Raw genomic sequence first — 24,743 nt, 5'->3', positions numbered from 1 at the left:
GACATAGACATAGATCTGCATTTTCCAGCAGCAGAAAGAGGAAGGACAAAACAAAAGAAACTGCTGCGGTAGCACTGTTGAAGCAACAGGCTGGCTGTTGGTAACAAGGTTGCTTTAATGTTACAATAAGTTCCAGATATTACACAAAGTCAAGTCAAAGGATGAATTCAAAATGGCACCCTATTCCTTCTAGTCAAAAGTAATGTACTATTTAGCATAACATTTCTTCTCATACACATTGTAGCAGAATGAAAGCCCAGGGAGGACAGTGGCAGGCACAGCAGTATCTATTGAAACCTGATGATCAACACATCTTTGGTCAAATGAAACATGTCGTATTGCACTGTACAGTCTTGCGAAACCTCAGAGGCGAATTTAGTTTTAGTTTAGTTTAGCAGACTTGTACTCTACACAGACCAGTGTGCCATAACCAATCAGAGCTGCAGTAGGCCTATATACAAATAGACCATTGCCATATATAGATCTGTGCCATTCACTTTGAACTGGACTGTTTTTACAGCATGAGCGGTTGTGAGTAGATCAAAGCAAGAACTATATGTAGCGACTTGTGCACATTTGTTCACTAGTTAGTGAGTTATTAGCCCAGTTATTGATCATTTGTAGTCAGAAATGGGGGGGGGGGGGTATGGTATGGGAATAATGATGCAAGTGGTTTCTTGCATCAAACAACACAACAACATTTTCAATCACCTCCTTGTTTGAAGGACAAGTGGATAAACAGGTTCATGTCAAGTCCTACATGTTTTTTTCAAAAGTCTCATGGAATGTAGACTTACATTGAACACCGCACATTGGCTGCTACTGTTGGCTGAATGACAGAACAGCTATTTCCATGTTATAATGTTATGGGATGCATTTTCTCCATTGTTTATTATGGTAGGCCACTCTGGTAGGCCTACATTATGATCAAATAGCCACAGTAGCCTACTTGACCACTGTTAAAACTAACTTAAAGCAGGAACAGCCTGTAAACCTGCACCAGAAGTTGCAAAGAATTTTCACAGTATTCAAATTTGCTCTTAGCAGACCTGAGTTTTAACAATCATGCTGGTAGAATCTACAGTTTACCTACACCATGGCAACTCTGTATATAACCATTTATGTTAGGCTTTTAAACATAGGCTGTTAAAGAGTTATACCATTTGTAATCAACCACAGTGCTTAAAGGCTGGCATCCTCAGTAGATTAGGAAGAAACAAATGCCTCAAATCAGAATGACCTGAGTGCCAAAGTGACTGTCACCGAACACTTAACAGGAAACAGTCCATCAAAGGACAGTGAAGGTGACAAGCTCCTTATTGATCGTCAAGGAAACAGCCCCTTCCAGAGACTGCCAGTTAACTAATCAGCTCCTGTCGCTGTTTAGACCTGGCAACAGGGAGACAGAGGGAGAGAGAGCAAAAGAGAGAAGGCGAGAGAGAGAGAAGGAGAATATTGTTACAAAATAATAGAAAGTAAAAACAGGAGACACTTCACTAATCATTACAAGGAGCACGAGCAGCATGTAAACTACAAGATAACTACAAGGTTAACTAAAAGATAATCAATCATAAAAAATTAAAAACATGTCCCCTATGAAGCTATGATGCTGAATAGCAAGAGAGCTATTATAAATACAGTAGATGTTGATACAATATGTTTTAGATAGATACAGTGGGGCAAAAAAGTATTTAGTCAGCCACCAATTGTGCAAGTTCCCCCACTTAAAAAGATGAGAGAGGCCTGTAATTTTCATCATAGGTACACTTGAACTATGACAGACAAAATGAGAAAAAAAATCCAGAAAATCACATTGTAGGATTTTTAATGAATTTATTTCCAAATTATGGTGGAAAATAAGTATTTGGTCAATATCTCAATACTTTGTTATATACCCTTTGTTGGCAATGACAGAGGTCAAACGTTTTCTGTAAGTCTTCACAAGGTTTTCACACACTGTTGCTGGTATTTTGGCCGATTCCTCCATGCAGATCTCCTCTAGAGCAGTGATGTTTTGGGGCTGTTGCTGGGCAACATGGACTTTCAACTCCCTCCAAAGATTTTCTATGGGGTTGAGATCTGGAGACTGGCTAGGCCACTCCAGGACCTTGAAATGCTTCTTACGAAGCCACTCCTTCGTTGCCCGGGCGGTGTGTTTGGGATCATTGTCATGCTGAAAGACCCAGCCACGTTTCATCTTCAATGCCCTTGCTGATGGTAGGCTTTGTTACTTTGGTCCCAGCTCTCTGCAGGTCATTCACTAGGTCCCCCCGTGTGGTTCTGGGATTTTTGCTCACCGTTCTTGTGATCATTTTGACCCCACGGGGTGAGATCTTGCGTGACGCCCCAGAACGAGGGAGATTATCAGTGGTCTTGTAGGTCTACCATTTCCTAATAATTGCTCCCACAGTTGATTTCTTCAAACCAATTCAGTCTTCCCAGTCTGGTGCAGGTCTACAAATTTGTTTCTGGTGTCCATTGACAGCTCTTTGGTCTTGGCCATAGTGGAGTTTGGAGTGTGACTGTTTGAGGTTGTGGACAGGTGTCTTTTATACTGATAACAAGTTCAAACAGGTGCCATTATTACAGGTAACGAGTGGAGGACAGAGGAGCCTCTTAAAGAAGAAGTTACAGGTCTGTGAGAGACAGAAATCTTGCTTGTTTGTAGGTGACCAAATACTTAATTTTCCACCATAATTTGCGAATAAATTCATTAAAAAATCCTACAATGTGATTTTCTGGATTTTTTTTCTCATTTTGTCTGTCATAGTTTAAGTGTACCTATGATGAAAATTACAGGCCTCTCTCATCTTTTTAAGTGGGAGAACTTGCACAATTGGTGGCTGACTAAATCTTTTTTTGCCCCACTGTATATTCATTAGATTTACAATATAAATATATTAATTGTAGATTGAACACGTGGATACAGTACCTCCTGCCTCAACATATTGATCATGCCTGGTATCTGTTGGTGGCCACCTAAAAAAGAAAAATACTAAGTGAGAAGCTAATCTGTGACATATTGTGGAGGAATGTCATCTAACGTTTAAATCTCCAGAGGAGCATTGTCTTCTCCAAAGTTCAGTAGAATTAAGAGTTGGGCAGAAAGAGAAAAGTTAGTCAAGACAGCAAGTCTTTCCTCTCAGTGCAGGTAGGCCCATATTTCACCCAGCATTACATAATAGTATGACCCAAAGAAATAATCTTCCTTCACTATAGCCATGCAGCTTAACTACCTTAATTTGAAAAGGGGTAACTCAATTCTTAAGATTTCCCCATGAGAACAATGGTAAAGCAGAGCCATCATCATCGCCCAGTGGTTTGGTAAACAATTAGTAATCATCCGGCCTCCATTTTCTACTCCACTTGTGAGGGAAGAAACACTACCCTTTGACCTAAATTCAATCACCCTAGTAATCATGTTTAATAGGATAGCTAAGTCAGATACTGTGTGTACAGCATATCAGATATTATACAGGGACAGATACCGGGACGAACTGGGACCAGTTCAGGCAATAATGTCTAACACACAGGCCCATTTTTGCCCCTGGAGGCCCCAACACATGCCCTGGACTGATAGGACAGATACTGTATGTACAGCATATCAGACAATGTAAAGAAAGTATCTCCCTCTGAAGCAACAGTAAAGAGGAACTGATAGAGGATGTGGTTAGTGAGGAGATTTGGAAGGGTGAGAACAGACAGACGTGTTCCCGGGTGAGTGGCCACAGTTTCACAGTTTTACTGTCCAAGGCTGAGTGGCTAGTTTCACAAACCAAAATCATGTGAATGCTAGCCTGGTCAAATATCTGTTTGTACTACTCTTGCCAACTCCATATCTCATTGTCAAGACAAAGATGTTAGGCATAACAATGAGTGACAAGGGGTTGGCATGATAGCCCAAACAGACTGGCACTCAGGCTATGTGAATGCATTACGGAGTGTTGTTTTTGCCTTGGAAAATGTAATCATTTTCACTTGTTGAGTTCAAATTTGGATCAAATATTCAAAATATGATGTAGGTCATTATAAAGTATATGTATTGCTTTTACAGTGACTTCTGTGAACTGTCTAGGAAAGATGGGAAACCATAAACTCAAAGTGACAAATTAAAATGACATATACTGAATATTGAAGGACATACTCATTAATGGGAAGGTGGACTGTCTTCGAGCTCCTGTCAAAATGGACATAAAACCTACTATTACAATTTAGCTTAAAACAAATTAAATCAAAAAGATCATCATTAAACCAAAAGCGATGCTGATGAACAATAAATAGCCTACAAGTGAGGTTAATGCTTAATCCATTAATAGATGAACAATAAATAGCCTACAAGTGAGGTTAATGCTTAATCCATTAACAGATTATAGTTTTATTACAATATTATACACTGAGTATACAAAACATCAAGGACACCTGCTCTTTCCATGAAATAGACTGACCAGGTGAATCCAGGTGAAAGCTATGATCCCTTATTAATTGATTGGCTGAGTTACCAGACAACATTACAGGCTGTGTAATCCCCCATGCAAGGCCAAAATGGATGACTGCCAGAGCATGCAGGCTTGGCAGAGGCAGGGCCACTGTACAGGTTAATCTAGCACCAGCTAGCATGACAAACAAGTACATGATCAGATACATGAGTATGACAATTAATGCACTTACGTTGGGCAGAGTGCCTCTTAAAGAACAGCAGTGCAGCAAGGAGTCCAATGATCAGAGAGCCTATGACTGCAACCGGGGCTAGCCATTTGGTGGTGGAGACCATATCCAAGTGGTCACTTTTAATACCTGGACAGACAAAATGGACAGAAATTAGGAGTTACAAAATAAATAGGCAATTCATATGAAGTCAAGAGAAAAAGTGTCACGACTTCCGCCGAAGTCGGCCCTTCCCCTTGTTCGGGTGGTGTTCGGCGGTCGACGTCACCGGCTTTCTAGTCACTACCGATCCATTTTTCTGTTTCGTTTTGTTTTGTCTGATTACATACACACCTGTTTTACATTCCCTCCTTCTGTTCTGTCCGTGATTGTTTATGTCGTTAGTGGTTGTGTTCGTGTTAGAGTTTTGTTTTATGTTCCATTTAGGAATTTTGCTTTATTCTTTGAGTAAATTCAGTTGGATTACTCCATACCTGTGTCCTGCGCCTGACTCCACTTTCACTCTGCACCCAATCGCTGACAAAAAGGTTAGTTGTGCTTGGGTCAATGTCAGTATCAGGGCATTTCACACACACAGACTTGAGCTCTGTTCAAATCTGCATGCATCTTAATAACCTTTTACTGCAGTGGGCTAAATCAAGGTCACACAGAGAGATTATTAGTCTTAAACAAATCTTGAAGACTGAAATATAACAAAACCCTTTTGACATAGAGACACCGGATTTATTTAAAAAACAAAGAAAGAAAGGAAAATAACATTCCACCCATGAGGCCAGAGAGGGCCCTTTTGGTCATTGAGTGCAAGAATGGGCTACTTTACTTCCCATTGCTAAGAACAATTTGTTTTGGCATTAGATGCAAGAACAACAGCTGGAGGACCGTAAAAGGAGTTACTCTTGGTTCGTTCAGCCATTCCTATGGTGAAAAAGAATGGGGAAAGAATATGGTTTTGAGATAAATGCCGAAAATAAGGTCAGAGGTTAACAAAGGTTTTGGAGATTTTATACATTTTGTTCTATGAGATACTATCAGTCAGTTAACATGACCTTTATGATTTATGAAGCCTTTATGTGCTTTATTAAATTACATAAAGGCTTCAAAATTCACAAAAAGTTATGCTAACTGATGAAGATTCTCTCGTAGAACAAAACATATAAGATCTCCTAAGCCTATGCTTATCACAGACCTTATTTTTGGCGTTTATCCAAAAACTCTACAAAAACTCCATTCATTTCCCCATAGGTTTCGTCCAACAAACCATTGGGGGAGTTAGTGCCTACAAAAAGATGCCATTACTATTGCGATCTATCGTTTCTTACCCAAATCAAGACAAGCATTTTTATTTTTTCCATTTTCAAGGAAGATGTTCAGTCAGATTTGGGAGCATGTTACGGCCTGATGTACTCCACTCCTCAGTGACATGTTGTTCTCTCATTATAAGGCTGACTTTTATTGCGTTCAGAAATGTGATAAAGATGTCGTTAAAAGGCCTATGTTGATAAAGTAGACTAGATTAAGGCTGAATTGTTTTACAATTATCAGGGTCAGGATGAGGGAATTACGAGAGACTGGCAGGTTTTGGACTTGACCCTGCTTTTACAAAGGGTGACATCACCAACATATTCATACCCATAGGTAGCAGGCACGGCAGCACGTACCTAAGTCTCGCGACGCAAACTGGATCACAAATGATGCCATCCCCTCCTCGGCACCATTGACATTGAGCACTTTGCACGTGTAGTTTGTGTAACTGGATGTGGCCTTCAGCACTGTGAATTTACTGGAGAGGCTGAACAGTCCATCGTCTGTCTCTTTGGCCACCAGTTCAGCACTGCGCGTCCAATTGCTGCCGAACTCGTCAAACCACCAGATCAACCCTGTCTGGTGCCCGCCTGTAGAGTTGCAGAAAATGGTCACATCTGTGTTCTCTTTGATGTTGGTCTCAGGGAGGGAGCTCATGGTTGGAGTCTTGTACTTAGCTGGAAGAGAGAGAGAGAGGAAGGGAAAAATATATTATACATGCGGTTGATATACGCTAGTAGTTAGTTAAACAACGTCAGTAGGTAAACATTGTCTAGACGGACTTTGCACCTTTTCAACGTCAATCCAATGGTTATAACTTGGAATGAGATTACCGTAGGAGTGATTTTAATAAACTGGAATTACCTTTCTTCTATCTCTATGACATGTTCTAATTTGGTCTGTGTACACTGTGATTACATACCATGGGCAGAAAGAAAATGTGGAGGCTAGTTGTGGAAATTTCCACTGGTGCCATTTGAGCACCAGTGGAAACAAAAACAAAAAGTTAACAAAGCTCCTGCTGTGCTGTCCAATCACACACTTACAAATAGATCTGAACTCCTCTAGTACATCCTTGCCTGTTTGTTTGTGTGTGTGTGTGTGTGTGTGTGTGTGTGTGTGTGTGTGTGTGTGTGTGTGTGTGTGTGTGTGTGTGTGTGTGTGTGTGTGTGTGACAACATTGAAAGTTGAATAGAACTTCCTTCCAAAGCATTTTCAGTGTATGGGCATCATAACCTATGAGCCGAGACACATTTAAAAAACATGTTGTCTATTCTTCTATTGCCCTCCAAGCTTGGCTGAATATCTCACATATTTAGTTTGCTCCTTTCATGAACCTGTGTTGAAAAATGTGTATATTTTCCTAAAATCACACTTGGTTGAACTGTTGACAGTCTACGACTCACCTGTGACACTGAGGCTGATTGTAGCTGTGGCAATCCCAACATCTGTGGTCACCATGCATTCATACTCCCCCTTGTCGGCCATCTTGGTATTTGTCAACAACAAGGACACATTCATATTCGTCTTGTTCCAGGATGGCTCAGCAAATTTAAACCCAGGGGTTAGCTCCCTTTTCTCTTTATGGTATTCCAACAAATTAGCATCAGCTTTCGCAGCAGCTCCCATTCTCTTCCAGGTCACCGTTATGATGGTCACATCCACCACATCCACCACAGTTTTGACAATGCACCCTAGAATTAACTGCTGACCATAAACCCCATGGTATTCTGTTTTACACTCCAGTTTGACAAATGCTGTTAGTAAAATACCAGAGAAAAAAAATGACATTAATACAAGAGAGAATTAATGTTATAGTAGTCAGTTTTATCATGTGGCCAATCTTATTGAATTTTTGGAAAAAAACAATATACAGTTCTCCCAAACCACAGAGAAAGGTAACCAGCTGAAAGCTATTTTTGTATATAAACATTATTATGGCATTCATGGCACTACTTACACTCAGAGGAATTTCCAGTGCTGATACAGGCTAAATGGATCGCAAAAAACAGCAAGGACGTAGCTGAAGTCATCTTTGGATTCCTGAGTAGGAAGAGAGAAATGTACAATGACAAAACTTGTCACAACAGTATGGGGTAAGTCTATAGACCGCATGAGGTAGCTTTATACACTGTCTATCACATAACATGACCCCGGACTGCAAAAAAAGCAAAAGGAAGCAGCTCCCTCGCTGAGGCTAGTCAGAGTCTTCACAAGGACCCAGCATACCACCACCAGGGCAGAGCATCTACCAGGCAGTCAGTCATCAGAATGTAAGTTTAAATTCAGCTTGTAATAGATAATTTTGTCAGATTAAGCCTGACTTTAAAATGTTGGTTGTTGATTCATATGTGTTCTTGTTTTGATGGCTGTGGCATTTATCTTGTGTTCTTTTAATGTAATAGATGTATCAAGGGATGACACAGAGACCTCTGGCTCTGAGCAGGACAGTGAACCAGAGCTGCTAGGAGGTGTCATCGAGCCCCTCCCTACTGCATCAAACACCAGATATGTTGTCCCAAAAAAGGATCCAACGGTAGACCAGGCCTATACTTTAAACTACGCATTTTAGCTAGCAGCTGTTAGTATCTCATCTTGTGGCTCCCTTAATTATACATTTCCATCGAGACATGAGACATTATTTAACGTGTATTTCAGACATTTCAAGATCCAGAGAAGAGGGTCCTGTACAGTCGTGTTTGAAAACATTTCCCAGAACTCAGCATGGTACTAGGAAAAGGGCTTTCAACAGCTCCTGGTTTTAGGACAATTCGTGGATTGAATATTCTGTAAATCAAGATTTTATTTATCGTTTTGCCTGTAGGCAGTTTTTCTTTGCCCAATGCACCTGAATCTGGCTTCACATCACAGTCAGGTCTTTGTAACTGGAAAAAGGCCCTGTTTAAAGATCCTGGGTTTAAGCTCCATTCGAAGGCAGAGCATCATATCAATGCTATGTATGCTTGGAATCAGCATAAAAGGGCTATTGACAGCAACTCATCAATGTTAGATGTCATAAATGAGGGCCGTAAAAAGAAAGTGGAGGAAAACTGTACTTACATTAAAACAACTGCAGATGTGCTCCTATTAACTGCCACTCAAAACATAGCGCAGAGAGGTCATCGAGAGTCTGATGACTCTCACAACAAGGGTCATGTTTTGACAATCTTAGAAGAAATAGCAAAGCATGACCCTCTCATAGAGAAAAGGATGAATGCATGTGGCAATGCTAAATACACAAGCCACCAAATCCAGAAGGAAGTTCCTGAGGGCTGAGCTGAGATGGTACAAAGGGAAGTAATAATAGAAGTAAAACAAAGTGACGCTTTTAGTGTAACTGCAGATGAAACCAAAGATTTGAATAAAAAAATAAAAAAATGTCTTTAGTTGTGAGGTACTATTACAACGGGGCCATCCACAAAAGCTTTTTACACTTTCAGTCAGCTGAAAGCTTAGATGCAGCAGGTCTCATAAAAATGATAATTGATTGCCTTGAAAAACATGGTCTGGACTACAGAAATGATCTTGTGGGTCAAGGCTACGACGGTGCATCCATCACGAGCGGAAAGCATTCTGGTGTGTCTGCACGGATTAAAAACAGTGCAAGATTTGCATTTTGTGTGCATTGTAATGCACATTGTTTACATTTGGTTCTTGTAAATGCTGTAAAATCAGTGCCTGAGGCAGTTAGTTTTTGCTCTCCTGCAGAAGTTTAGAACTATGTATTTGGCTCGTACGTTCATCTCAAGTGGCTTGCAGTTCAGAAAGAGCTTTATCCACAGCAGCAGCCCAAGGAACTACAGATAATTACAGATGTAAGGTGGGCATGCAGATACATGACATGCCGTAATCTGAGGGACAGGCTTCCAGCAGTTCTGAGAGTGCTACAGGATATCACACTTGAAAATAGTAATGATAGATCACTGGAGGCAAGGGGCCTTCTTTCTCAGATCGATTTACATGTCATAGGGCTTTTGGTTTCCTTTTGTAAAGTGCTTGGTGATGCCAAATGTCTTTCTGACATGCTCCAATCAAGCTCTCTTGACCCAGCAAGGGCTGGGCCCGCGGGCCGTAGTTTGGTGACCACTGGGTTAAGTCAACCTCGGAATTATCAGTGTTGAGTCAAGGAGGGCACGCTCCCTCAACATGGATAAGTTTGTGAAACATTTTGCCAGTTCTCACCAGAAACGCAAAATGATGCTGTTTTAAATCTACCTAGGATAATTTGGCACTTAGGTGGTCCCTCTGGTCATGATTAAATCCTGCACTGTGTACTAGCTAGTACACTGACATTCTAAAATGATAAATCCAAAGGGTATCATGTCACAGAGATTTCATTTGGTCCTGATTAGGCCAATTCCAAAACGTGTCTTTGATATTAGTTAACATAATATATATTAGCATAAATATGATACTGCACGTTTGTAATATTGATGGAAACCAAAATTATTTTCATTTTTCAAGTCCATTTCTGCTTGATACCTGGTATGTCAAATTGCAGTGTGTTTTTTTGTAAATAAACTATGCAATTTATTTAACACAAATGCTATCTTATCTCCTTGGTGCTTTATTTTCTCAAAATATTTTGGATGTTTAACCTCTCTGCGCACGGAACCCGGTAGCGGGATGAAATTCGACAACATACGTTGATCGCTACATAAATAGTCATATTAAACATTCATGAAAATACAAGTGTCTCACATGTTTCGAAAGCCTATAATCTTGCTAATCCAACTGCGTTGTCAGATTTAAAAAAGGATTTACTGCGAAAGATTACGATGCGATTATCTGAGGATAGAGCCCCATAAAAAAACAACTATTTCAACCAGCACAGGCGTAACAAAATCACAAACGGCAATAAAATAAATTGTTTATCTTTGACGATCTTCCTCTGTTTGCAATCCCAATGCTCATTGTTACAAAATGAATGTTTTTTTGTTTGATAAAATCCATTTTTATAGCCTAACATGAAATATTTTGTGAACCGCTTGTCGTGAATTCCGTCTCATTCAATTTTCGACGACACATTCGAGGTAAATACACACACAGAACGTGACTTTTCCATTCATGTTTGGTTTCATTGCAATCAACTGGTTTGTTTGTAACACAACCAAACCTGATGGGTAATTTCGCGGGACGTATTGACTGAAAGAAACCGATTTGAAAACAACAAGTAATGACATCATTGTGTACCAATGATTTGCCCGCTGTTTCGTTGATTGACTGTCTTTCAACCCAATGACCACTGATCGTCTTGAAATCTAGCTGGGTAGATAGCCAATGAGCTGAGGTAAACGGCAATATGTAATGTTTATGTGTTGGAAGACCAACCCATGTAGTAAACTCCGGCGTAAAGAGGTTCATTCGCCATTGAAGATTCATACCGGAAGGAGCAATGCATGTTGCGCAAAGCATTGTTTTGGTAAAGCGCATATTCCGCTGTTTATATATCACTCAGTATGGCGACTAAGTCAGGAAAAGCTAAATCTAAGTCTAGATATACAGATGTACACACAATTGTGGAAGAAATTGATTGAGTCCGATTAATTTAACGATTCCCAAATGGAGGAATATTTTTTGAATGGAGAGGACATTGTTTTGGACTGGTAAGTTCTTCTCATGCTAATGCCGTTGTTTGAAATGAATAATATAAAATATTATTTGTGAAATGAAATAGCCTATTTGAGGCTGTTGAGGGGATGGCAGGTCCACAACAATGGCCAAAATGAAATGGAGACAGTAGATACAGCTGGTCTGTCATAATATAATAGAGACAGTAGATCTAGCAGGTCTATAATAATATATTCAACCTTATGTTCCCTGTACTCTACATATATCTGTTTATTATACCTGTTGATACAGGGCTCATATGTGAAACTATTTTCTTTCACAGTGACACTGACTCCGAACGGGAGCCCCCAGTGTCAAGGTGTCCATCCCCACTGAAGCTGGTTCATCCAGCTCCTGCCACAAGTGGTGTTCATCTGCCCAAATGTATTTCTTCAGGCATGGATGTGTTATGGCACCTGGCATCAGCAGCATAATATTGTGTAGAGGACTGAGGGTCTTCCAAGTATTGAAAGTGTTATTTTGTAAATGTGTATTTTTTCCCCATGTTTTTTCTCAAAATTTTTTTTTGGGGGGGGGGGTGTTAGAATACCATTTTGGTATTTTGTATTGTTAGGAAAATTATGATTAAATTACTGAACAAATCATTTTAAATGGAACTGTAACTAAGTAAACTTATACTCTGTTTTATTATATCTGATTAACAATATGAGTTCATAAGAAGGGATTGCGTGACACAGACAAGGAGTAATTAAAGTTAATGAACACCATTCCAACTAGGAAGAAAGAAATGGGTTGTGGATTAAGTAAACAGATAAGGTAGTTAACCTATGGTTGAACCGACGAAACTTAGCTCTGGGTTGTTTTAGATAAGACAGTGAGTGCATTCCTAGGTTCTGTCAGCTAAGTGGTGATCGATAATGTTGAGGGGTCAAAAGTTAATTCAGTTGTGTTGTGTGTCCTGTGTATGTGCTAGGGGGGTCAGAATTAACTTTTAAAGTTCCCTTTGTCCCGGTCGAGAGGAGGGGATTCTGTTAAGCAATGAAATGATGTCATGTTATTGTATATAAACTGTTGCTCGTGGTAACGTGGCAGCGCGCTCCGAGAATAAATTCTGTTACCTATTATTGATAAGACTGGTCTCCGTCTATTTTATGCAAACAAGAATCTTACAAATTCTCATAAAATAGATGAAGGGAATTCAATTAATGAAAACACATTGGTATAATTAAATTACAGTAACATGTATATAGTTATTCCATTCAAAATGTATAACTTCACCAATTTGGCCACTTGGGTACATTTGGGCTACTTGTGTGGGACACCTGGGTGACTTCATGATAAATGTTGCACACTCATTTTGGAAGTTATCATTCTGAAACTTTGCACAAGTACTGTTGCCCTCTTATGTTTTTCACTGAAATTGCCCCGATCATCCTATCTGAATGTTTGTTTTGTCTTGTTCATTTTAAAGATGATGATACAACAATAAAAATAAAAAAACATGTTTTTTTTCATTGTATTATCTAAACCAGATCTATTGTGTTATATTCTCCTACATTCAATTCACATTTAGACAAACTTCAGAGTGTTTTCTTTCAAATGGTACCAAGAATATGCATATCCTTGGTTCTGTGCCTGAGCTCCAGGAAGTTAGATTTGGGTATGTCTTCAGGCAGAAATTGAAAAAAGTAGGGGGTAGCTCGAAGAGGTTTTAACACTTATAAGCCCATATTATATATTAATGAAAACAGAGTGGCCCAAGTCTCTCCAGTATGTGAGTACAGTGTGTGGTGTGTGTGAGAGAGAGAGATAGAGAGAGAGAGAGAGAGAGAGAGAGAGAGAGAGAGAGAGAGAGAGAGAGACAGAGAGACAGAGAGAGAGACAGAGAGAGAGACAGAGACAGAGAGAAAGAAAGAAAGAAAGAAAGAAAGAAAGAAAGAAAGAAATTGAGCTGCAGTTCTGAGGTAGAGACACTGACTATTCATAGTATGTTAAAGAATTCTAGTGAAGTAACCCTTTTGGACCACACTATCTGCCACATTGAAGAACTCTGGGTGAAGTGAATTATTACTTCTACCTCTAACCAGAAATCATAGGATTCATTCATGCTCCTTAGACGCCAGGTTAGGGTTACACACACATTTTCTGTCATGGTCTATGGACCTCCTGAAACAGCCTTGGCCACACCATGTAGAAAACTCTAGTTCCGCCACTGTTTGTAAAGTCATGGAAATTTGTTTCATAATTGTTGTTAACGTAATTCATGAAAGCACACATTTAAATATGATCAATCAATTAAAAAACAACATATCAGCCATTATCGGATTGACCCTTCAGTGCATGTCTATGGTGCTGTGTGTGTGCCAGTGTGAGTGGTCCATTGCCCGAGGAGAGAGAGCGAGACATTTCAGCAGCAGGTATAACATAATGACAGATGAACTAGATCACCAATTTAAAACATAACTTGTAGCAGTTATCTCGCTAGTTAACTATAGCTATCTAAGCATTAATTCCGTTGTTGCCTTTCCACCCGCACTAAAGAGCCTAAATAGATCTGCACTGTTGGAAAATGGGAATTCTCCTCTATTAATAAACAGTAGACATGTAATTGCGACAACGTAAAACAATATTTGAAGAATAGCCTAATTGACAAATTACTTGCTGTGCATAGATTTCCCCCGAAACATGAATATTGATGCCGTATATATAAACATGTCTAGTTAGATACCTTTGAAGTAGCCTGCCTTATCCATTTGATCCCTGATTTATTGAATGAGGGAATTATTTTATAAAGACAAAAGTATTTGGGTGTAATGTTGAAAAAGCCAGGAGCTCTCCAGATGGAGGGTTAACCACATGTTGACATGTGATTGACAGTGCAGTTCTATGTGGGGGGCTAAGTGCCTTGATCAAGGGCACAACGGCAGGAGGTGGTAGGTCTACATGGGATCAGACACAGCAGCGTTCCAGCGTCAATATTTCTTACTTTTTCATGTAGGCTATAATAATAGTCTTGGAAATTTGGTTCAAATTCATGGAGAAATCATGGGAAATGTGTATAAACAGTGAACAGTGAATGATCAGAGGTCTCTATAGCATAATGTCATTTGTGAATTTCAGTGAACATAGTCTAATGGACCGACTTGTAAAAAGACAGCTCCTGCACTTCTTCCATCCCAAGTCAACCATTGGTCTTAACTCAGTTCCGTGTGAATAAGAGCCTCACATAGGCAACTGTCCCCTATTAAGCTATCTATTTGTCACCTACCACCTGGATTGTCAACATGCCTGTTTCAACTATTTCTTCGGCAGACAAAAGATGGTTGTGATGCAATTATCAATTCCTTTTTTAATAAATGAGACATTGTATGCGTGTAATGTTAATAGAAAACATGTTTTATCTGGAGTAAATCAACCAGTTAATTAATACATTTAGCAGTAGAATCCCAGTAGAGCTCAGATAAAGGGGAAGTAAAGGAGAAGGAAGTTCTATAACTATAATTCAGTTTATGGACTCGGCATTTCACCTGGTTGTGGTTTGGGGACAAAAACGAACAAGCAATTCCATATAGTATACTTGACATGTGGAGAAAGCGCTAAAATGTATGATAACACAAAGGGACTCCGAACTTTCTCTTTTACTATGCAAATAGATAAGAGGTGGTGTAGCCTGTTCGACTAGGGAAAGTCCACCATGTATTTTGAGGGTAGCCCTAAGCAAAGAAACATTACTAGTAACGGTACCTCACAAATCTACCCCTCGTGAAACATAGCCTAACGTTACCCATAATGGTTTTGAGTAGCCACTGTCAGTTGCATATAACTCACAACAACCCGCATGCAGGCAACCTAGTTTTTCTCAGGGTCAACTTTTAAAAAGTTGCACATACAAATAATTGTGTCTCGAAGACACTAACATTTATTTTTCAAATGTATAAAACAAGATCAATGAGCAACAATTAATAATATTTATTCAGAAAAACATAACATAGTCTACAGACACGGAAAACGTAAAAATCTTACCTCGCAAACAGTACAGGCTGTTGACGTTTAGAAGGTGTCGAAAGATCTGATAACGATCGCAAACTCGTCCGGCAACAGGCTGTTTGGCTACTTTCGGTTTCGCTATTATTAGGGTGACGTCTCAATTATTGTACATGACTATTGATATTTTTCGAAATGTTGACAAATTAATAAAAAATGAAAAGCTGAATTGTCTTGAGTCAATAAGTGTTCAACCCCTTTGTTAAGGCAAGCTTAAATACATCCAGGAGTAAAAATGTGCTTAACAAGTCACATAATAAGTTGCATGGACTCACTCTGTGTGCACTGATACTGTTTAACTGAGGATGGATTAACAACATTGTAGTTCATCTCCACAATATTAACCTAATTGTCTGAGTGAAAAGAAGGAAGCCTGTACAGAATACAAAATATTCCAAAACATGAATCCTGTTTGCAACAAGGCACCAAAGTAATACTGCAAAAAATGTGGCAAAGCAATTCACTTTTTGTCTTGAATACAGTGTTATCTTTGGGCAAATCCAATACATCACATTACTTAGTACCACTCTCCATATTTTCAAGCATAGGGATGGCTTTATCATGTTATGGGTATGTTTGTAGTCATTAAGGGCCGGAGAGTTTTTCAGGATAATTTTTTTTATGGATTGGCGCTAAGCACAGGCAAAATCGTAGAGGAAAACATGGTTCACTCTGCTTTCAGAATGGCAATAATCTAAAACACAAGGCAAAATCTACACTGGAGTTGCTTACCAAAAAGACAATGAATGGACCTGATTTTGAAATCAGGCTGTAACACAACAAAATGTGGAACAAGTAAGGGGTATGCATACTTCCTGAAGGCACTGTATATGACCTTTTCTATTCATTGAACAAATATCTAGGTAGAAACTTTCCCAGTCATTGGTTGAAACTAACTAATTGTAGTCTCTGCTACAATAAAGACCATAGCCCCGTTCAAAAGGTTATCCACTGTGTGGCGAAATCCTGCACGGAGCCTTCACCGTGCGCTGCCACTTTAAGAGCGCATCGGCAGTAAATTAGGAAGGAGGAAACAAAGACAGCTCTTTCAGCTCTTTGGGGAGGAGCTCTTGGTTGGCGCGACAGTTTGATTGTGTGTGCTATGCTGCAGATGTCCTTGTTTATTTTCAGCGTGTGTGGTTGATAAAGTATTTAACTCAATCATCGGTGTGCCCGCTCTAGGTCGTGGTTGTTATCGTTTGGACCGCGCGGGTTATGGATCACATGGATTAGTAGCAACATTGTTGCGAAGCTTTGACATACAACAAACCATCGGTTGGTCAGACAGTACACCGGCATGCCTGAAGACCACAGCTAATATCTCGCTTGTTCTCTTTCTCTCTTTCCTCTATCGTTCCAGTGCTTTACCCTGTAACAGACTTTCTATTTTTCAAATGCGCTTCCCATTGAAGTTCATTAGAGCTGGACTAATATTGCCCTGCCAGAAGTATTTGGTTGGGCATTTTAGTTAAAAGGGAGGTTGTTTGCAAGTTGTGTATTGTTATTTGAACTGTATTGAGGTGGGGTGTACTAACGACATGTGGCCGAGAAGATTGTGGACATTTTTAAGGCCTTTTGTTGTGTCTATGAACATCCCCCACATTCATGCACTCTGCACTCCTCTACTGGAAGATAATACATATTACTGCAAATCCTCTGTTGGTCACTGGGTTCTTTCCTGTATGAAGTTGCTGTTCAATTTCTCTGCTATTATTATTATTATTATATGAGGTATTCTTGGTGGGGTTACCCCTGTGCTGTGATGTGGGTTTTATAGGGTGTGTATTCTCTTTTCCCTACACTGGCTATCTGGTAAACAGGCTACACTCTAGGCAGTCTCTTCTGCTGAGGTGTGTGGGTCTGGTAGTGGTACTCTCTCTATTCTACTATTTTCCTTTCGGCATGGTTAATACCTGCCTGGCGCCAGAACAAAATCTTTATCTTTACCCCTCTAATAAATACCGCTACAATTGTGCGTAAAATGTGATTGACATTTTTTTTTAAAGTATTTTATTTTTGCATTTTCCAATTAAGAACATTCAAAACAAAAGTGAAAAGATATTAGACAACGATAGGACAAAGTGACAGTAACAGACGAGCCTAACAAAAATAAATTATAATTATATAAACAAAACAAAACAATAATGAGACATTGGATCACCTGCCGTAGGCTACATATTATACATTACGTGTGAAACATTATGTGAGGATTATATATAGATTCAATCAATGAGATGTGCGGGGAGATTCTCCATATAGTCAGACATACAGACCTCCGGGTCTAAAGGGAATGCAACCCCGTGAATTGAGGATATGGTATCGCCAGAAACCGTGTAGTTTTGAACACTGCCAAGTGGAATGGAGGAATGTTCCTTCATCTGAGCCACATCTTAAACATAGGGAGGAGAACTTGTGCAGTCTAGATGGGGTGATATAGAGCTGATGGATTAAATTAAACTGGATCAGTCTGTATCTGGAGTTCAATGTGGATGTAACACCATCCCTGCATAGGTCACTCCATAGATCCTCATCAAGATCAATACCCAGATCTTTCTCCCATCTAAGTCGGGGTTTATCTAGCCCAGGCAGTGTTAGTCCTGACATAAGAGCATTGTAAACACGGGAAATGGTCTTGAACAGTGGTTGGTCTGCGTGGCAGAGTTGTACAATAGGTGACATCTTAGGTAGGTTCCATTGTCCCTTGAGAGTCACCCTAATAAAGTTTCGTAGTTGTAGGTAGCTAAAGAAGTCCCTGTTAGGCAAGTGGTATTTCTGTTTCAGCTGATCAAAAGACATAAGAACTCCCTCCTCGTAACAATGTTCCAGAAGAGTGATCCCCTTATCAGACCATGGTCTAAAGTTACTATTCTGGAAAAACATAGGGATCAATCTATTGTTCCATAAAGGGGTTTTAGGGGAAAGGAATCCCCCTCGTCCAAACAGCTCATGCAGTTTGCACCATGCCAGGACAGAATGTATGATTAAAGGGTTGTCTGTGATGGTTTTTATAGATTTTCTGTCCCATTTGTAAAACAAATCTGCCCCGGTGTCATCATTTACCTCAAGCTTTTCAATGTTCAACCATGAGGGAGAGGGACCATTGTCAAACCTCTGAGCCAGAAACCTAGACTGTGCAGCCCAGTAGTACATTCTAAAATTGGGGAGGTTTAAGCCCCCTTGACTGTAATCAAGGGTCAGTTTATCCAGGCCAACCCTAGGGGTTTTGCCGTGCCAGATAAACCGTCTGGTCAGCTTGTCGAGAGAGGAAAAAAATGCTGCGGGAACAGGGATAGGGAGAGATTGAAACAGATATAGAAACCTGGGCAGGACATTCATTTTAATTACATTGATTCTACCCAGTAGAGTGAGAGGTAAGTCCATCCATTTACAAAGATCAACCTCCACCTTTTGCAACAAACTGGCCAGATTGAGTTTATAGAGGTTGTTCAGATTACCATCCACCATTATGCTCAAATATGTGAAGCCCATAGGCGACCATCTGAAAGGAAACTTGTGCTTGATGGTATGATGGTCAAAGACAGACAACAGTAAGATTTCGCTTTTATCAAGATTGACCTTATATCCAGAGAAAGAACTATAACACTGTAGTAGGATCTGCAAGTGAGAGAGGGAGTGTTCTGGGTTTGTTAGAAATAAGATAAGGTCGTCCGCAAAGAGTGATAATTTATGGGTATGGGGGCCCACCTCAAAGCCATGTATGTCAGGGCACGGTCTAATAGCCTCAGCCAACGGTTCGATGGCGAGGGCAAAGAGGTGGGGGCTAATTGGACAACCTTGTCTGTTCCCCCTATAAAGAGGGAAAGGGGAGAAAGTAATCCCATTGGTAGCAATCCTAGCTTTAGGAGATTTGTAGAGTGATTTTATCAAATTTACAAACACGGTACCTAAACCGAACTTTTCCAAGACGCGAAAGAGGTATGGCCATTCAACCCTACAAAGGCCTTTTCAGCGTCGAGGGAGACTGCGACACTAGGTATTTTGTTTTTGTTAGCAAGGTGAATTATATCAAAGAACCTTCTGAGATTATTGGAGGACAATCTATTAATTATGAAGCCAGTCTAATCTGGGTTGACCAACAGGGGAAGACATGACTCCAGTCTCTTAGATAGCATCTTGGTGACCAGTTTACAATCTGTGTTAAGGAGAGAGATTGGTCTATAGGAGGCGCACTTTAGCGGGTTTTTCCCTTTCTTGTGGATTACAGTAATCACTGCTTGAGAGAAGGACTCTGGAAAGCAGTTGTCTTCTCTGGCTTTTTTAAGTACCTCCATAAGGTAGGGGACCAACAGCTCCCTAAATTCTTTATAGAACTCTGGAGGGAAGCCATCCTCCCCAGGAGATTTATTAGAAGGTAAGGATTTAATGGCCTCCAACAATTCAGGAACTGAGAAGTGTTCACTCAGGCGCTCACTGTCTTCCCCTGACAGGCATGGGAGGTTGAGAGAGGAGAGAAAGGAGTCTATCTCTGATAGATCATCGCTTGATTGTGAAGTGTAGAGGTCTTCATAGTATTTCTTAAGTATTATTAATTTCAGTAGGGTCGAAAGATATTTCTATGGCATTAATTGTCCTCTTACTTTCCTCTGCTTTCAGTTGCCATGCCAATACTTTGTGAGCTTTCTCTCCAAGCTCATAATAACGCTGTTTTGATTTAGTGATGGCCCTCTCAGCTTGATATTTGTTCAGAATATTATATTTAAGTGTTTTATTTACCAAAAGCCTGTATAGATCTTTAGTCGGGCCTCTTTGGTAGGTTTTCTCTAGCTCATAGATTTCAGATTCAAGGGCACTCAGTTCCGCACCGTGTTTTTTCTTCAGCCCTTTAGTATAGGAAATAATCTGTCCCCTCAGATAGGCCTTCAATGTGTCCCAAAGAATGAAGCTGTCAGGAGCAGAGGGTTTGTTTGTCAAAGTAAAAATATTGATCTGCTCTTTGATGAATGAACAAAATTCAGGTTGCTTTAGAAGTGTAGAATTTAGTCTCCATCTATATGCTCCATTTACCTTGGTAGGAATGAAGATTGATAATACCAGAGGAGAATTGTCACTAAGCAATCTGGGGAGATACTCGACATTTAACACTCTATGAAACAGTTGTGTCGAAAGTAAAAAGTTATCTATGCGTGTGTGTGTCTTGTGTGGGTGTGAATAAAAAGAGTAGTCCCTATCCTGTGGGTGCAACTGTCTCCAGATGTCTAGTAAATTGAGATCTTTCATGAATGACATGGTGAGCTTGCCGGCTTTGGTAAGAAGTGAGGGTTTATCAGAAGACCTATCAAGAACTGTATCTAAGCAAAAATTAAAATCTCCTCCAACCAGTAGCCATCCTGGTGGTGTTTGAGCAACCTGAAGGAAGACATTCTGAATAAACATATGGTCATCGAAGTTAGGAGCATAAATATTCAATAGGGTCCAAGACTCTGAAAACATATGCCCCTGCACCAAAACAAACCTGCCAGAGGGATCAGAGATGGTGTTGTTGACGCAGAAGGGGATGTGTCTACTTATCAAAATTGCAGTTCCTCTTGCTTTGGAGTTAAGAGGAAGCAAAAACTTGTCCTACCCATTCCCTCTTCAATTTCTTGTGTTCACTGGCTGTAAGATGTGTTTCTTGTAAAAACACAATGTCAGCCTTTAATTTCTTAAGGTATGTATAGACTCTTTTCCTTTTTAATCGGGCTGTTAAGACCTTTTACGTTGAATGTGACATATTTTAGTGGATTAAGCATAGGTTGGGTTTCAAATATGTAACTGAATAGAAATCTATCATATGCAGATAATTAGGAAATGTTTCAACTTTGGTTTGAGCACAAAAGTGACCTGTGTGTCTCTGTAGGAAGGAAACAATAAACATAGAAAAAAGGAAGAAAAAAATAATAAAAATTCCACCCACCCCGATTGTCAGACTAAAACAACAATCCCAACAATCAAACATGAATACACTTGTAGAGATACGTTGCTGCTCGCTTTCCATCTTGCTCTTACAAGCTAAACCTTGGCGTAAACTAAAACCTGCGAGCTCTCTAAATTGAAAACAAACGTTGTGAATAGATATTTATGGCTGAATATTTACTGCCCACGGTAAGGGATGCTTGAGTCTCTTTTCGAAAGATTAACATAAATGAGGGGGAAAGCAGTGGGCCTAAACCCACTTATTGCTTCGCCCAGTAGATATGGACTAAACCAAAATATACTCTCCTGTAAATGTAATAGAACTCACCCCGGGAAGATACGGTTAGTTGAAAATGTACAAATCAATTAAAGTGACCGGGAGATACCAGCAGTTCAATCCGGATAAGTGAAAACAAACGAACTGCATTTTATCCCCCAGAGAGACCATCCTGGCTCAGACGTTGCTCAGTTCTTTGAGAAAAGTGTGCACTTCTCCCGGTGTGTTGAAGAGATGGCTTCGGCCTTTGTACTGAACTTTCATCGGCGCAGGGTGGATGAGGTAGCCGGTGAGGTTCTTCTCCTTCAGTGCTTTGGCGGCAAGTCTGAACTGCTTGCGGCGTCTGGCGAGATCCGCGCTCATATCTGGGAAAAGGCTGACCCTCTTTCCATCGATGGTGATGTCCCCTTTGGCTCTTGCGAGTTGCAGTATCTTCTCTCTGTCTTGGAAACGGAGGAACCTGATCAGGACGGCTCGTGGGGGCTCATCTGGCTGGGGTTTCGGCCCTGATGTTCTGTGGGCGCGTCCGATTTCCAGCGGCTTCAACGTTGTTATTTAGGTAAAAATAGAATCACTTTGAAGAGCTCGGTTTGTCAACGTCTGCTCAGCTCCGCGGCATCACGTGCTCCCGTGATTGACATTCTGACTGGAAAGAAATAGTGCAATGCAACACCACCCCTTTCCCTTGGTACCAATGGAGCACTTGCACGACATGGAAAATATTCAGTCGCACCCAGGGCATTTTGCAGTTAATAAATCCCTTTCCTGCAGTCAAATAACCAAATCGCCATCTAGTGACCTCTTGGGTGAAATATTATACATATTTTTCATAATTTCATAATTAAACAATTTATTACAAACAATGAAAATCTGGTGTTTATGTCAAAACGTTTTTTAAATATTTCAGTCTTCTGTGATGTGTGTGTGTGTATACAGTCGTGGCCAAAAGTTAAGAATGACCCAAATATACATTTTCACAAAGTCTGCTGCCTCAAGTTTGTATGATGGCAATTTTCATAACATTATGGAGTATATGCAGAGTGATCAAATGAATTGCAAATAATTTCAAAGTCCCTCTTTGCCATGCAAATGAACTGAATCCCCAAAAACCATTTCCACTGCATTTCAGCCCTGCCACAAAAGGACCAGCTGACATCATGTCAGTGATTCTCTTGTTAACACAGGTGTGAGTGTTGACGAGGACAAGGCTGGAGATCACTTAGTCATGCTGATTGAGTTCGAATAACAGACTGGAAGCTTCAAAAGGAGGGTGGTGTTTGGAATCATTGTTCTTCCTCTGTCAAGCATGGTTACCTGCAAGGAAACACATGCCGTCATCATTGCTTTGCACAAGAAGGATTTCACAGGCAAGGATATTTCTGCCAGTAAGATTGCACCTAAATCAACCATTTATCGGATCATCAAGAACTTCAAGGAGAGCGGTTCAATTGTTGTGAAGAAGGCTTCAGGGTGCCCAAGAAAGTCCAGCAAGCGCCAGGACCGTCTCCTAAAGTTGATTCAGCTCTGGGACCGGGGCACCACCAGTACAGAGCTTGCTCAGGAATGGCAGCAGGCAGGTGTGAGTGCATCAGCATGCACAGTGAGGCGAATACTTTTGGAGGATGGCCTGGTGTCAAGAAGGGCAGCAAAGAAGCCACTTCTCTCCAGGTAAAACATCAGGGACAGACAGATATTCTGCAAAAGGTACAGGGATTGGACTGCTGAGGACTGGGGTAAAGTAGTTTTTTCTGAATCCCCTTTACGATTGTTTGGGGCATCTGGAAAAAAGCTTGTCCGGAGAAGACAAGGTGAACGCTACCATCAGTCCTGTCATGCCAACAGTAAAACATCCTGAGACCATTCATGTGTGGGGTTGCTTCTCAGCCAAGGGAGTGGGCTCACTCACAATTTTGCCTAAGAACACAGACATGAATAAAGAATGGTACCAACACATCCTCAGAGAGCAACTTCTCCCAACCATCCAAGAACAGTTTGGTGGCGAACAATGCCTTTTCCAGAATGATGAAGCACCTTGCCATAAGGCAAAAGTGATAACTAAGTGGCTCTGGGAACAAAACATTGATATTTTGGGTCCATGGTCAGGAAACTCCCCAGACCTTAATCCCATTGACAATTTGTGCTCAATCCTCAAGAGGCGGGTGGACAAACAAAACCCAACAAATTCTGACAAACTCCAAGCATTGATTATGCAAGAATTTGGCAGCCATCAGTCAGGATGTGGCCCAGAAGTTAATTGACAGCATGCCAGGGCGGATTGTAGAGGTCTTGAAAAAGGGTCAACACTGCTAATATTGACTCTTTGCATCAATTTCATGCAATTGTCAATAAAAACCTTTGACACTTAGGAAATGGTTGTAATTATGCTAAAGTATTCCGTAGTAACATCTGACAAAAATATCTAAAGACACTGACGCAGCAAATTTTGTGGAAATTCAAATTTGTGTTATTCTCAACAGTGCATTTGGAAAGTATTCAGACCCCTTCCCCTTTTGCACATTTTGTTACTTTACAGCCTTATGCTAAGATTGGTTAAATAAATAATTTCTCATCAATCTACACTCAATACCCCAAAATGACAAAGTGGAAACAGGTTTTTAGAAAGTGTTGCACATTTTATTTATATATATGAAAACATAAATATGTATTCAGCCCCTTTGCTATGAGACTCGACATTGAGCTCAGGTGTCATCCTGTTTCCATTGATCATCCTTGAGATGTTTCTACATCTTGATTGGAGTCCACCTGTGGTAAATTCAATTGATTGGACATTATTTGGAAAGGCACATACCTGTCTATATAAGGTTCCATAGTTGACAGTGCATGTCAGAGCAAAAAAAAAGCCATGAGGTCAAAGGAATTGTCTGCAGAGCTCCGAGACGTGATTGTGTCAAGGCATAGATCTGGGGAAGGGTATCAAAACATTTCTTCAGCATTGAAAGTCCCTAAGAAC

At 40.3% G+C, this 24,743-nt stretch overlaps 1 protein-coding gene across 1 annotated transcript; it reads right to left on the bottom strand.

Moving 5' to 3' along the window:
- Positions 1–72: 72 nt before the first annotated feature.
- LOC115142453 (uncharacterized) lies at positions 73–15,669 on the bottom strand. The gene is made up of 8 exons (XM_029681931.2): positions 15,562–15,669; positions 7,928–8,010; positions 7,374–7,724; positions 6,324–6,644; positions 4,669–4,794; positions 4,145–4,177; positions 2,933–2,979; positions 73–1,389 (listed from the first exon to the last, which is right to left on the bottom strand). Exons 2-8 carry the CDS (start codon positions 7,998–8,000, stop codon positions 1,384–1,386), a joined length of 957 nt encoding a protein of 318 aa, XP_029537791.1. The 5' UTR covers positions 8,001–8,010; positions 15,562–15,669; the 3' UTR covers positions 73–1,383.
- Between the last annotated feature and the right edge of the window lie 9,074 nt (positions 15,670–24,743).

Source organism: Oncorhynchus nerka, linkage group LG15 (assembly GCF_034236695.1).
Source record: "Oncorhynchus nerka isolate Pitt River linkage group LG15, Oner_Uvic_2.0, whole genome shotgun sequence".
NCBI lineage: Eukaryota > Metazoa > Chordata > Actinopteri > Salmoniformes > Salmonidae > Oncorhynchus > Oncorhynchus nerka.
The sequence above is the reverse complement of the archived record's forward strand: the minus strand, read 5'-3'. Positions and strand labels throughout refer to the sequence as shown.

Bases quoted from the DNA above. Each gene is read 5' to 3' on its own strand.
- LOC115142453 (XM_029681931.2), bottom strand. From the start codon at position 8,000: ATGACTTCAGCTACGTCCTTGCTGTTTTTTGCGATCCATTTAGCCTGT. The intron at 7,725-7,927 runs GTAAGTAGTGCC...TTTTACTAACAG, and splicing joins CACTGGAAATTCCTCTGAGT to CATTTGTCAAACTGGAGTGT. The intron at 2,980-4,144 runs GTATGTCCTTCA...TTTCTTTTTTAG, and splicing joins GTCCACCTTCCCATTAATGA to GTGGCCACCAACAGATACCA.